The sequence below is a fragment of the Ptychodera flava genome, chromosome 5 (assembly GCF_041260155.1).
Source record: "Ptychodera flava strain L36383 chromosome 5, AS_Pfla_20210202, whole genome shotgun sequence".
Taxonomy (NCBI): Eukaryota; Metazoa; Hemichordata; class Enteropneusta; family Ptychoderidae; genus Ptychodera; species Ptychodera flava.
This window is the reverse complement of record NC_091932.1, coordinates 20,267,784-20,281,555: the sequence shown is the minus strand read 5'-3', so window position 1 is coordinate 20,281,555 and position 13,772 is coordinate 20,267,784. Positions and strand designations below refer to the sequence as shown.

Sequence of the window (13,772 nt, the reverse complement as noted above, 5' to 3'; positions counted from 1 at the left end):
AAAAATCTTTAAAAATCTTCTTCTTCAAAACTACTGGTCAGATAGCTTTTATATTGGTACATATGTCCCTAGGATGATCTATTTCAGATTTGTTCAAATTGTGCAGAAATATGCAAATTTGCATTTTTTAAGGCAATTTTTGCCATTTTTGGTCAAAAAATGTATTTCTCAAAAAGTACTGGTCTGATAGCTTTGAAATTTGGTATACAGGTTTCTATAGATGAACTAAGTAATATATATTGAATTTCTGATGAAATCTGTAATTTGTATTTTTGGGGCAATTTTTGCCATTTTTGGTCAAAAAATGTGTATTTCCAAAACTACTCATCTGATAGCTTTGAAATTTGGTATAGAGGTTTCTACAGATGAACTAAATGATATTTATGGAAATAATGATGAAATCTGCAATTTTGTAATTTTGGGGCAATTTTTGCCATTTTTGGTCAAAAGTATTTCTCATAAAGTACTGGTCTGATAACTTTGAATTTGGTATACAGGTTTCTACAGATAAGCTTAGTAATATATATTGAATTTCTGATGAAATCTGTAATTTTGTATTTTTTGGGCAATTTTTGCCATTTTTGGTCAAAAAATGTGTATTTCCAAAACTACTTATCTGATAGCGTTGAAATTTGGTATACAGGTTTCCATAGATGAACTAAATGAGATTTATTGAAATAATGATGACATCTGCAATTTTGAATTTTGGGGCAATTTTTCCCATTTTTGGTCAAAAAATGTGTTTCTCAAAAAGTATGGTCTAACAGCTTTGAAATTTGGTATATAGGTTTCTATATATGAACTAAGTGTGATATTTTGAAATTATGATGAAATCTGCAATTTTTATTTTTGGGGGCAATTGTTGCCATTTTTGGTCAGAATATTTTATTCTCAAAAAAACTACTCATCAGATAGCTTTGGTTGACATGTTCTTAGGGATGATCGGATGTGATATATTCAAAGTATGATGAAATCTTCAATTTTGTATTTTTGCAGCTTATTTTAGCCACTTTTTTTCTGGCCACTGCATTGAGTTATCAAAGATTTCCACCTTCTTCATCACATGTGTCAAAAATAGTTATTCTGTACATAAACACAGCGGAGCTATATCGGCCGCTAGGTTGCTTTTATTTCAAAACCAGCAAGAAGCTAACATTTGGTTCTTGAATACGTCAGGTCCTTCGCAATTTTCATAGTCATTATTGATTTTACAGATTATTCAAGTAGTATTATATCAATTTTGATTGAAAGAAGTACACAACAAAAGCCAGCAACAGACTACGCTGTAGCTTAAACACTATGAAGAGACTATAAATATAATTCTGCGTTTCCTTTGATCAGGTGGTTTCCTGAGAGCTGGGAACACCAGCGGACCCCAGAGGATCGAGGAAGTGGTGGAGTGGGAGAGCGTTGTCCAGCGGTACCAAGCCATGCACTTGAACATGGAGGAGGACGGTGACAAGGAGAAGCCAAATTTTGAAGACCTTGACAACCCACCAGCCATGATGATGACCATGGAAGCCAAGAAAGAAAAACCCAACAATCATGTCACGTGACCCACCTGAGCTTTGATATCCAAAACTGTAATAAAAAGAAAATTATAACCACGCAATAAATTAACACATTGTAGCAAAGACCATTAACGACCAAATAATGTCAATTTAAGGTTTTTCTGAATTCATATATGAAAATTTACAAAGTCAATAAAAGGGATGCTCATTTGAAGATTCATGTGGCAGTCAATGTATGAATATATTATCCAATCAAATAAAAGGATTTGATATATTCACCACAGCTGAGGGGGATATGAGTAAATGTTGCCTGCTCTGAATACATTATTTTCCGTATTGACCATTTAAGATATGAATGATTTCTAGAGAAAAATATTGCCAGTCCTCAAGATGGGTATTATTGACCATTAGCTCATGACTTAATCCATAGAACTCCCCTTTTATACATGTCAGGATAAAAAAGTGTAAAAAATTTAAATAATCTATTTTGATTTAGCAGAGTGATTTCTTGTTGATATCATGCAGTGTTATCAAATTATCAATTATTTGCTACATTGTATTTGTATTTGTTAATGTGTTCTGTGAACAAAGGTTGTTGTTTTCAACATGTTATACCACAATATGCATATGGTTGTACTTGGCATTGATTGTTAAGCATACGTACATGTCACATTACAAAACCCAAGAAATCGCTTATCAACACGAATTTGTTCAAAAATTACTCTACGCATAGCTAAGCACATCGTTCACTGCAAATCTAACATTTGTCTAAAAATCAAAGTTTGTTTCTTTCAGACCAAACACATCACTGCCTAATGCCTTCTGCCGTCATTTACAACCCATCTTTATTATTACCCTGTGAGTTTCATGATAAAAAATGGAAGAATTTACCAATTGGTGTAGTGGACACGCAACTTTCATCAACGTGAAATGTAAAGAAAAGGATTTTCCTGATATAGAAATCACTGGAAGTATTATAAGACGTACTTAATTATGGAATGATTAATTTGCTAATTATATATATTGAAGAGCATTATAGAAAAGTATTTGAGGAATTTTTGCCTTCGAGAACTCAAGTAATGAAATCCATTTACGTCATGTAAATTCATAAATGGCCATTGACTGTAACTTTTGATGATTTTTTTCACAGTGTTTGTTTTGTGTGGCGATTGCATTTTTTTGTGTAACTCCCCAAAGCATGTTGAAACCCCTACTATTTAGCTCACCAACACAGCATCTACAAGTGTAAAATGCACTGTTGTTGTTTACATTTGAATTCTAGAACTCATTTGTCAATAATAACAATGCAGTCTACACATGTACAGGCTGAGTTGACAAGCTGAATATTGTGTATCCCAACATACTTTGGGGAGTACAACAAGAAACTAGATAACATTAAGAGTGCACAGTGAAAAAAACATCAGAAGTTACAGCTACTGGCCGAAAGGATTTGGCTTGTGTATCTTGGCACCATATATACTTCTTTCGACAGTTACCCTAGGATGTTTTCCCACCAGACACTTAACCTAACCCTGTCAGTAGCGAAAACTGATGAGTTTGAAATTTCCAAGTGGTAATATGCAGGGTTAAGCAGCCTGATACCCTTTTGTACACAGTAATATTTTTCAAACTATACATTTCTGGGGGTTTTTTCCGAACCTTTGTTCTTATATTTGTTTATTTGCCAGTATGTGTATTAGGTGCACATAGAATTTTGGTCAGAATGAGACATTTTGTTTGATACATTAGCGTGTAATAAGAAAATATCTGTATGACAGATTTGATCTCGCTCATCGAAGATAGCCAATCATGTAAGTCTGAACTGTAACTTTTTGGCTGGGACCAATGCATGAGCAAATGATGAGATCACTATAGAGGGCGCTGTACTGTGGCAGCATGTACCTCATTGCTTTTCAAACACAGACCTATGTTATTTCTATACAATTAACCTGGCACAGCTACCCTGTTATAAGAAAAACAAGGTAAAGGTGGTGAAGCACAGCAAAGATGCTGAGACTAGATTCTTTTAAATATACTGTGAATTGCTTTGAAGCATTGGCATTAGACGAACTAGACATATTGTCTAAATCGAGGTGTTGCCAACACTGTCAGGTGCAATTAACAGCTAAGCGGTAACATGAGTCGATCATAAAAAATCAATTCTGCAAAAGTTGAAACATTGTTTAGCAGGAGGTCAGACGTAGTCTAAACAAAACCACCACATATGTCTAAGCACTGTCCAAGTCTTATCACTTGCTTTCAGGTGTAGTTGTTTTGACTACATCTGACCTGCTGCGAGACAATGTTTCAACTTTGGCAGAGTTGATTTCTCTGTGGTCGACTTGAATTACTGCTCAGCTGATAATTACACCTGACAGTGTTGGCAACACCTCGATTTAGACTATGTGTCTAGTTCGTCTAATGCCAATGCTCCAAAGCAATTCACAGTATATAAATGGACATATATCACAGTGTTTTCTGCTGAAATTTGGCAACTCAATAGCAGTTTTCTGAAGTGTAAATACTGCCCTTGTTTGATTTAACCGGGGTTATGTGAGTGACTTCTTTTCACAAAAAATACCTATGTACCCTTGAAATAAAGAAATTTTGTCAGCTTTGAAAAGTAAAGGTCTCGAAATGTCAAAGTCATTCAGAATTGATACAAAATATTTTGAAGTAACGCAAGATTTTTAATGTCTGTAACAAAAAAAAATGTCTGATCTGTGTATAGAACATTTTACAAAAAAGAATTCCAAAAGTTTGTATTTTTTCTAGCTAGAATATTTGATTAATCACAGACAGGGGCTATGGTCTAATAACTGGTGTTTTAGCTGGTATCGTGATCTTTTGCCTAACTTTACTGAATTTGAAATTATCCTGCCTAACTGAGCTATTGAAAATATTCTGCCTTGAACAAATTATCCTGCCTAACTGAGCTATTGAAAATATTCTGCCTTGAACAAATTATCCTGCCTAAGTGAGCTATTGAAAATATTCTGCTTTGAACAAGAAATCAAAATATTCATAACATGGTGTTTTGATTTCATTATGATACCAGTAAATTGATAACGTAGCATATGTTAACTTTGTACGTTTGTGCCAGATATTTATAAAGGATGAACAATACCTGTGTATTGACAGGATAGAAAGAGGACTGTAACATTAAAAGAGAATATTGTTATTGAATATCTAAGATTTCTACTGAGTAAGGAGTAGTCTTTTATACTTTCAAGAATTATTTACGCAATATAGTAGCTATTTTTGTTAGATGAAACTTTCAAATTTCTTGTATATGTACCAATGACCAATGTCACTGATGTTGCAAAAATTGTTGTGATCTCCGTGAAATAGTCCATCACTCAGTAAAGGACCAGCAGCTGTAACTTTTGATTATTTTTCTGCTATTTTACAGTTTACACATGTACAGGATGAGTTGACAAGCTGAATACTGTGTATCTCAACTTGCTTTGGGGAGTAGAACAAGAAACTGCAGATGACATAAAAAACAATAAAAGTGAAAAGAAAATCATCAGAAGTTACAGCGACTGGCCGTTTGTCTCTTTGCCACAGCTACACCAACTAAAGCAACTGGATTTGATCACATTTGTATGATCTTTCATTTATCACAGGAGTTATCATAGTTTTAACCACCAAAGCCATCTAGCCCACCCCAAATTCTACATCTTGTTTAGTTTAAACCTATTATTTTACAATACGCTGGATCTTTCCACTTCCCACAATAGGGGAGACCACAGATTTGTATGGTAACAGTTCATGTTTTTTAAAGGGGGTACAATAACCCCCCAGTAGGCTGATGAAGTTACTCTCACATTAATTAATATCCATGTATAGATTGTATTTTGGAGAAATATATTTATAAACCTTCAGTGTCTTATATTATTCAAAGTGTATAACTCAAAAGTGTAAAATAAAACCTCAGTTTTGTATGATGTAGATCGTATGGTGTGTTTTGTGATTTATTCAATTTCTGTGTGGGAGATACCCTGATTGGGATATGATATGTGTATTATGTGGACAGTGTTGAACTTCCACAGTCGACAAATGTTCTTGCCTTCTTTGCTCAAGGTAGAACGTACCTTGGTGACAGATATTTGGACTTTCAAACTTTTACAGTTCTTTTCTGGTCTGCCTCTTGTGGGGTTTCATTTAAAACTCTTGACGTAAGAAGAGTTTTTATCATCTTGATTTTTCGAAAATCGAACACGCGGATGGCGGCCATTTTGGACTTAAAATATCTGTAATTGAGAGGTAATTTGTTTCTCTAGTACCAAACTTTGCACGGTGACCGATGATTTATATATTATACGAAGTTTCATTGACAAGAGTTTGAGCAAAAATTTAAAGTCTTTCACTTTCGAGGCGCATAATGGTGTCGTCGGAACTGCGCTCAAATGTCGTATGGGACTCATACAACAATGTTTAAACACCATATCCAAGGTACATTGGCGGTTGATGAAAGTTAAAACATGTAATGTTAGTGATAATGTGCATCGCAAAATTTTGATGTCAGCTGTGTTGGCGTGAAGTGTCGACATATGGTATGCGAAATACATTGTTTTTAACAATGCACATGCGGTAAAGTAGGTACGTATAAGCTTAATGCATCCCCCCCCCCCCCCCCCCCCCCCCCCCCCGCACGCTAAGGCCACAGCCGGGAGCAACTCCCTTATGCCCAGCTATGCATCGGAGCTGCACAGACCCTTAGCAAAGCAGAGACCCACAACAGCAGCGATGGACAGTTGTGTCGAACGAATGATAAGGGGTGTAGTGTTATTTGACTTGGCAAACTCAGCCATATAAAGCAGTACAATCTTCGCAAAGAATGTATATCATTTTTAAAGCAGTAATAATCATAATTATTCAAAAACCCAGAGATAAAAATAACAAAGTGAATCTTGAAAGTAAATGGCTTATTGTACATATTTTTTTTAACTTCATGCCAGAGTTCACTGCAGAAAGTGGAGTTTCAGCTGTCGAATATCCGTCGCGCGGGAAACAAGAAAGCAGACGACAATGTTTGTTTCTGCTCAAGGGGAACGTGCATTCATTTCAGTGGCTCAGCCAAGAGGACGACATGGAAAACGCAGTAAAGAAAGAATATCACATATGAGGACACAGACATGTACAAAGTGTCTAATGCACTTGGTTCCTCATTTTTAGACTCGAGATAAAAATTTATCTGAAATTTTTTGAAGAGCAATTGGAAAAAAATGCGTCCACCGTTCCATCAAAATATGCACACTACCCATTACTCCAACAATAAATTGTCAGCCCATTCCATAACATCACATCTCTGTGTTTTAGAAACGGCATGAACGCCTCGGAATAACTCTTTGCACTGGGGATTCGAACGATTAATGTGCTTCGAAAACCAACGTGACTGTGAATTTTGATATTTTGTCAATTCGTGGAATTGTACCTTTGATAATACGGTTTTTGTATACCAAATGTCAACTGAAATATCAGCCAACGCATTTTACATTTTCTCGTTTCTATAAAACGCTAGTCGCCCATTCTAAACTATTAGCATGTTTTACACTCAGAAACGAATCGTGTCACTGCCCAAAGGTGGTTCAATATGCAGAAAAAAACAACATTGTAGTGCACTGTAACGCTGGGAAGTGTTTCGTTTTCATATGTATGGAAAGCTTAGAACCCCCTCCAGTTGTTCCAAACTCACTCGTCTCCATGACATGATAAGTGACTGTTTTTAGGAATCCAGAATTGTTGACGTTGCCACGACTATAATTCAGAGTTGCTCCAATAAACCTATGCTTGTAAGCTGAAATCAATTTTGTGGAACGTTTACGTCAGAGGAGAGAGAATGAGTATTCCGTGGTTTTTACGAGTTAAAGGTATACTGTCACCTGTTCCAATTTTACCCCAGTTACCATGGACAGAGGAAAATCTAACCAATCACAGATTTTAAGCGGGTGGCCGCTTTTTAAAAAACAGCGCCCTCACACGGGCATTTTGAATACCAAGGAACGCCCTTTTGACCATATATGGGCATATTTAGATTACTGGTGACTGTATACCTTTAATCGACCATCGTTCTTGCCTTGTTTTAAAGGTAGACGGAGAGTAAATCATCACGCCGACACTACGGTCTAAAAAGTCTCTGTATTGACTATATACACGACAAGTATTGGAAAATTTTCATTGAACCGTTACCTTGCACAGTAATGGGACAATTTTCAAGTTAGGTTGGAGAATGTCAGAACACCATCTATTCAACAGTTTGTCACACTCCATTACAGTGCATCAGCGAATTACAAACCATCCAACCACCCGTCCCCCGCGTTCAATTATTGAGAAAAGTAAAATTGATGGGAATTCCTAACTAGTAACATTGCATCACTAAACGGTGACAGTTCAATTTAAAAGCCGTAGATGCCACTGTGACATAATCGGTGGGAAATTCAACCGTTCTATCAAAATGACAAACACTGGGTTTTTTCTTGAAGTTCCCTTAATTGTCTCAGGATGTGCCCTAGATGTTCGCCACACTTGCATTAAAGGTAGTTTGCGTCTGGAAATTGCAAGACTTCAACTTTTTCACAAACTTTCCTCAGGGAAACTTTAAACTATTGTCCCTTTCGAAATACAAAAAAGTCAGGGGTCCTCCGTGGTTGATATTACATTTGTGGAGATTATTACATTTGTGGAGGTTACAGGGTCCACCATGGAAAATTTGGTATTACAGAAACAAATAAGCCAATATTTACCAATACTTGAAATTAAAAAGGCCGCCATGCCTTAACTCTGGGATGCAAAAATTAATGTTTTTACTTTCTCAAAACTAAGCCGGTTAATGCTTTATTTACTCTGTAAGCATCAAAATGAGCCTCTACAAGTGGTAGATTAAATCTGTATTTTAAAAGTTCGAGACTCCGAATATCTGTCGCCGAGGCGCATTCTAGGTTACGGGCACTCTTTACAGGATAAAAGCAATTCAGTAAGTATAGGAAGGCATATATTGGCAACGATATCGAAGTTATCTTCTATCAAAATTACTTTTAAAATATAAAGGGACAGGGAAACAACAGTAGCATGTCGGCGAACATCAGAAAAGTTCGCCTAAATCGGTGAAGACGAAGACTGCAGACTCTTTGCATGTTACCTCAATGGAGTGAAAGTTGTTTCTTAGAAAAGTGCATGCAGACCAAGCTGCAGAGAGTGTGTAATGGGGTTTGAGGTAAACGACGGGTATCAAAACACACAAAAAAGTGATGGGACGAAAGTAAACTTCAAGAATATTAAACCCACTATGCGATATTACTATTCAGCAGTTGGAACTTTTATCTAGCGTAGGTACGACATCGTATGACAAGCAGAGTACCAGGCAATCAAGATTTAAGCACTGTCTCCATCATCCGGGCCCTATACGTGAATTGAAACGAGGATTTGATTGGATTGCATATTTATCAGTCAATTTAGTTCAGCTATCTTCTGAGACAATCTTTCTCTGTTTCCGAATTACAGCAAAAAACAGGATGGTTGAACAGTCTCATATACATTACGTTTACTTTTGTGTAAGTGGCACACAAGTTTTGTAGATAACATTGTAGATAAAAAGAACAGAGTCATTTGAATGTCTGGATAGAACACACAAGGGAATTGCTAAATTAGTTATCGTGTTGATAGTAGAGACCGAAGTTAATTAGGACAGCACTCTGGCTAAACAAACCATAATACAATGTATAGGTACTGATGCCAATCTGTCTAGACACACAAAGATAAACAGTGGAGTGGAGAGTTACATGATTAGTATTTCACTCAAATGAGTCGGTTCTTCTTATCTACAATGTATCTACAAACTTGTGTGAGACGTACAAAAAGTAAACGTAATGTATATGAGACTGTCCAACCATCCTGTTTTTGCTGTAATTACGCGGTTTTGTTAACGCCGACTTTTTTTTCAAAATTCAACGTAGTTGCGAAAATAAAAATCTAGCCATTTCTACCGTGACTCTCCAGATTTTTATACTTTTTGACCACCCCACTGTACCATCTCTAATGCTATTTCAGAAAAATTACAAGTCTTACATATTATGAAAATGAAACATTTGCCATACGATGCTAAGGCAAATACGTTCACATTTGTAGTAAACGACTCGTTTGCGCTTGAATTCGATACAGAAGAATATCTGATATTGTTTGTTCTATTCGAAAACTCCACTGATTAGTTCACTCGAAACGCTTATAATTGAAAATACTTTTCTTGAATCGTGATCAAGTGAAGGAATTAAGATTTCGTTCTGTTATAATATATTGGAAAATCACCAGAGGTATATTGTCACGCGCGTCGATTTCATTGTGAAAGAAGAAGAGTATGAGAGTTTAAAGAAATATTCTTAGAAAAGAAATAGCCAAGAAGTTAAAACCTTAGATTGTGCATATCACGAAGTGCTTATGCAATTTACTTGTCATCACGATCGCTATGTGAGACGAAATTTGCAATGTTCGCTGAACATGCTGGCAGGCACGTATTGGTTGAGACGATACGTTCAGTTGTGACGTCACAGGCTTTAATCCGTATCAGTTGTGTACTTTACAGACATACACGTAAACTTCCATGCTCCACTGGCGTATGTTTTGTTGATTGTTCGTTTCGCAGGGTGCCGTAAAGCTAACAATGGAAAATGTTTCAGAGGATCACAGACGAGCGGAGGGCTGTTTTTTCCAAAGAAAGCTTAGAAATTGCAGTGTTGGTGTAGATACTTGACGACAAGATGTGATGAAAACTACAAAATATATAACTGCTGGTTGTTTGTTTCATGTCAAGTACAAAGAAAAAGACCATTAAAGAGAAAATCCGTGGTTGCAAAGAACCAAGTTTTCATCTAGAATCCTTTTCCAAACCTAATATCACCGTGCCTTCTGTTTATTGACTGATTTTATTCGGTAGTAATGTACACGTCACAAAGTTCAGTAGGGCAATTATATTCTTATTGAGCTAGGTGACCTTTGACAGAGGAAATGGATGGAGTGTCGAGATGTGAGGTTATCAACTGGCAATGTAGACAAGTAAAATAGTGAGAAAGGTTGGATTTCCCCAAAGATTCTTACTCTATCTCGATTGAGCAACCTTCCTTTTTAGTATGGTCTTGTTCGTTGAAATACTTCTCATCCATGTTATGTCACGAAACAGAACTCAAAGGCAGTTGTCTAAGCCGGAAGCATTTCTTTCCCATCAATGCAGATTTCTAAATGTTTCCACAATACTATAGGGTTATTCACAAAATACGGCCCTGTATGGACGAGGGCTCAGTGAGTGACGTATTGGACGAGCCGAAGGCGAGTCCAATACGTCTATCACTGAGCCCGAGTCCATACAGGGCCGTATTTTGTGTATAACCCTATTATTATACACCTCCCTCCATTAATCGTCCGTATAAACTAATTCTATGGTAAATTTTGAGGGATGCGGCACGCGCGATATGAGTGGAACGCGCGCGATTGTTGCGTTGGCACGAAGCCAATTAATTTTCAGTGCAGTACAAGCAAACTTCGCTGAATGTTTTCAATTTAATTAGTTTTTTAAAATAAAAATCAATTGCATTTAGACTCAGTTTTGTGTTTACGTGTGTTAAACCTTATACTACGAATACATTTTGGTGGAAGTTGCTATTAGGTCTTTAACTCACCGTAAAATAGTTTGTTTATATCCGATAATCACTAGGTCAAAGGTCAAACAGGCGCGTCGCGCGTCTCCCGTATTCGGGACTCCGCGTACTATACAAAATACGGAAAGTTATTGGACGGTCAAACTCCCATAGGTTACGGCAGTAGGTGTATAATAATCTCTCAAATACGTATGCATTGTCAAGAAATCAGTGATATTCCATCTATGATTCTGACAAAACTGCCGAGTGATAAGAAATGCTAATCTTGGCAATTTTCTTCAAGCTGAAAGTGAGCATGCCATGTTGACACTACTCTTGAAGTAAATTTTCAAGACAGTTTCGTTTACTATCGTTTCCTTCAATAATTCAAGGAAAATGATGATATTCCAACATATCTTTATATCATGCGTATGTATTATTAATATGTATTGATACGTTGGTGCATGGAATTTCACTAAAACATAATACGATATCAGTCTCTTTAACTTAAGATGTTCGGACTCTCAAAATTTTAAAACTCTTTTCTTATCTATTACTTGTAGGGGCTCATTTTATAGCTCTTGTATTTCTTATCACTCAGCAGTTTTGTCAGAATCATAGATTAAATATGCTAATTGATCGTTCAACACTTTTAGACAGCACAATACCTTAAATAGTTTCTCACATGAAACAAAAAATAGATGAAATAATTTGAAAGGTTGGCGATGGATTTCAATTCATTTGCGGTTACCATCCACTCTCACCATGTATATTTTATTTGTCGCTTTATTGTGATATGCATTCCATGCCCAAAAACTTTGATAAACTCCAAGTCTTCCTTATTTGATTAAGCAGCGTCGACAAGTTGTGAATATCGGCAAGCACACCTCAAATTCCGGGAATATTAAACAAAATACCCCTACCATGGGAAAATGAAATATAATGTAATCTCCGAGTTTCCTTGAACTGAGGGACTGGTACGTGACCAATGTGCGAAGTAGTGAATTAAGAACATCCATTGTAAGATCAGTTGATGTCGATGTTGTCAAGGAACGGGTTCATTAGTTTAGTCGTGCTTCAGTAATTCGTTAAGGATTACTCTATTTCAAAAGGCCCGTGCGTAGATCGTGCCCTCAAAATGTTATCACGCTGGTTGTGATTACCCTGAAAGCATTCCGACTTCAATAGTGTTTCGCTGACCAATCACCCCGGAATTACCCATTTTGGCAACTACAGGTAATTATCTGTATTAGGTACTCCACACTTTAACATGTTTACATTTTCATAAGCATGCAGACCGTAGTCGTTCTTGTTCTATCAGGGTTTTTTGGACCCGGCAATTTTTTTCTCGATTCTTAACTCAGTAAAATTTATAATCTTCGTTTCATATTCGTTTTTATGAAGGTGGGGGACAGAACGACTCAATTTACGCTCGTTTGAATTCAGATTGCACAATCCCTAGGTGACAGAAGTGTCGCTAAAGAATGCCTTCCCTGAGTTTCCTCGCTAAGTGCCGACCGAAAACAAACCATTGGTATGAGCCACTGCAGTTTGTGTAAGTACACCTAACTTCTGAAGGCTTATTTGTATATCGGTGGTACAGGCCAGAATGTATCCCGAAAACTAATTAAGTGAGCCCTTTCGATTTTAAATGACCTTGTAAGAAAACAAAGTGGGCTAAGTATTTAACATAATTATAATGAACTTAATTAAAGGGCCAGTAATGCTAACTTTTCATTATTTTTGTTTTTTATATCAATTGCAACTTCTTTTTCTACACCCAAAGAATATTGACATACCCATTATTTAGCTTGTCAACTTAGCGTTTATATGTGTAACATTGTTATTGTTTACAGTTGAATTCTAGTCCGGACCAGAAGTCACTTTTCAACAATAACAACGCAGTTTATACACGTACGGGCTGCGTAGACAAGCGGAACACTTTATATATCAACAAGGCTTTGGGAGTAGAACAAGGAACTATGGTTGACATTCAAAACAAAAAAGATGGAAAAGTTATCAAAAGTTTGCATTACTGGTCGTTTAATTAGAGGGATAATTAAGATATGAAATGAGAGTGAGAATTACTGTCACTGTTTTTTAACTGTTTTGTATTTAATGTCAACGACAGTTTCTTGTTCTACTCCCCAAAACATGTTGAGATAACACAGCATTCAGCTTTTCAAATCTTTCTGTACGTGTGTAAACTGCATTGTTATTGTTAACAAGTGAATTCGGATCCGGACTATAATTCAAATGTAGACAATAACCATGCATTTACACGTATGGAAGATGTGTTGACAAGTTTAATCGTTGGTATTTCATCTTACTTCTGGGAGCAGAACAAGATATAACAAAACAGTGGGAAAAAATCATCAACAGCTACTGGACCTTTAACGTGACCCCTGTGTTCACGGATTAGCAACTGTAAAACAAGCCTTCACAGTTTTACCTGGATGACGTCATCCTATTGAAGTTTGAATTCAATGAGCGAACCTCGTAACCCCATTTTTACAGCTTCCGCCCTGCAAAACAACACCGATAACACATGTTATGTCATCTTCAGTACTGAGAAATGATGGTGGTAATTATACACTGACTGTCATAATTTACGCCTCGGCGATGTGATAGC

At 36.5% G+C, this 13,772-nt stretch overlaps 1 protein-coding gene across 4 annotated transcripts in view; it reads left to right on the top strand.

The window, feature by feature from the left end:
• LOC139133216 (serine/threonine-protein phosphatase 6 regulatory ankyrin repeat subunit B-like) overlaps positions 1-1,968 on the top strand; it is a 160,550-nt gene extending 158,582 nt beyond the window's left edge. For all 4 annotated transcript variants that reach the window (XM_070699688.1, XM_070699687.1, XM_070699689.1 and 1 more), the window contains one exon: positions 1,342-1,968. In XM_070699688.1, the coding sequence (XP_070555789.1) occupies positions 1,342-1,556 (215 nt within the window). In that variant the 3' untranslated portion in view covers positions 1,557-1,968. The remainder of the gene's footprint in view (positions 1-1,341) is intronic.
• Positions 1,969-13,772: the final 11,804 nt, after the last annotated feature.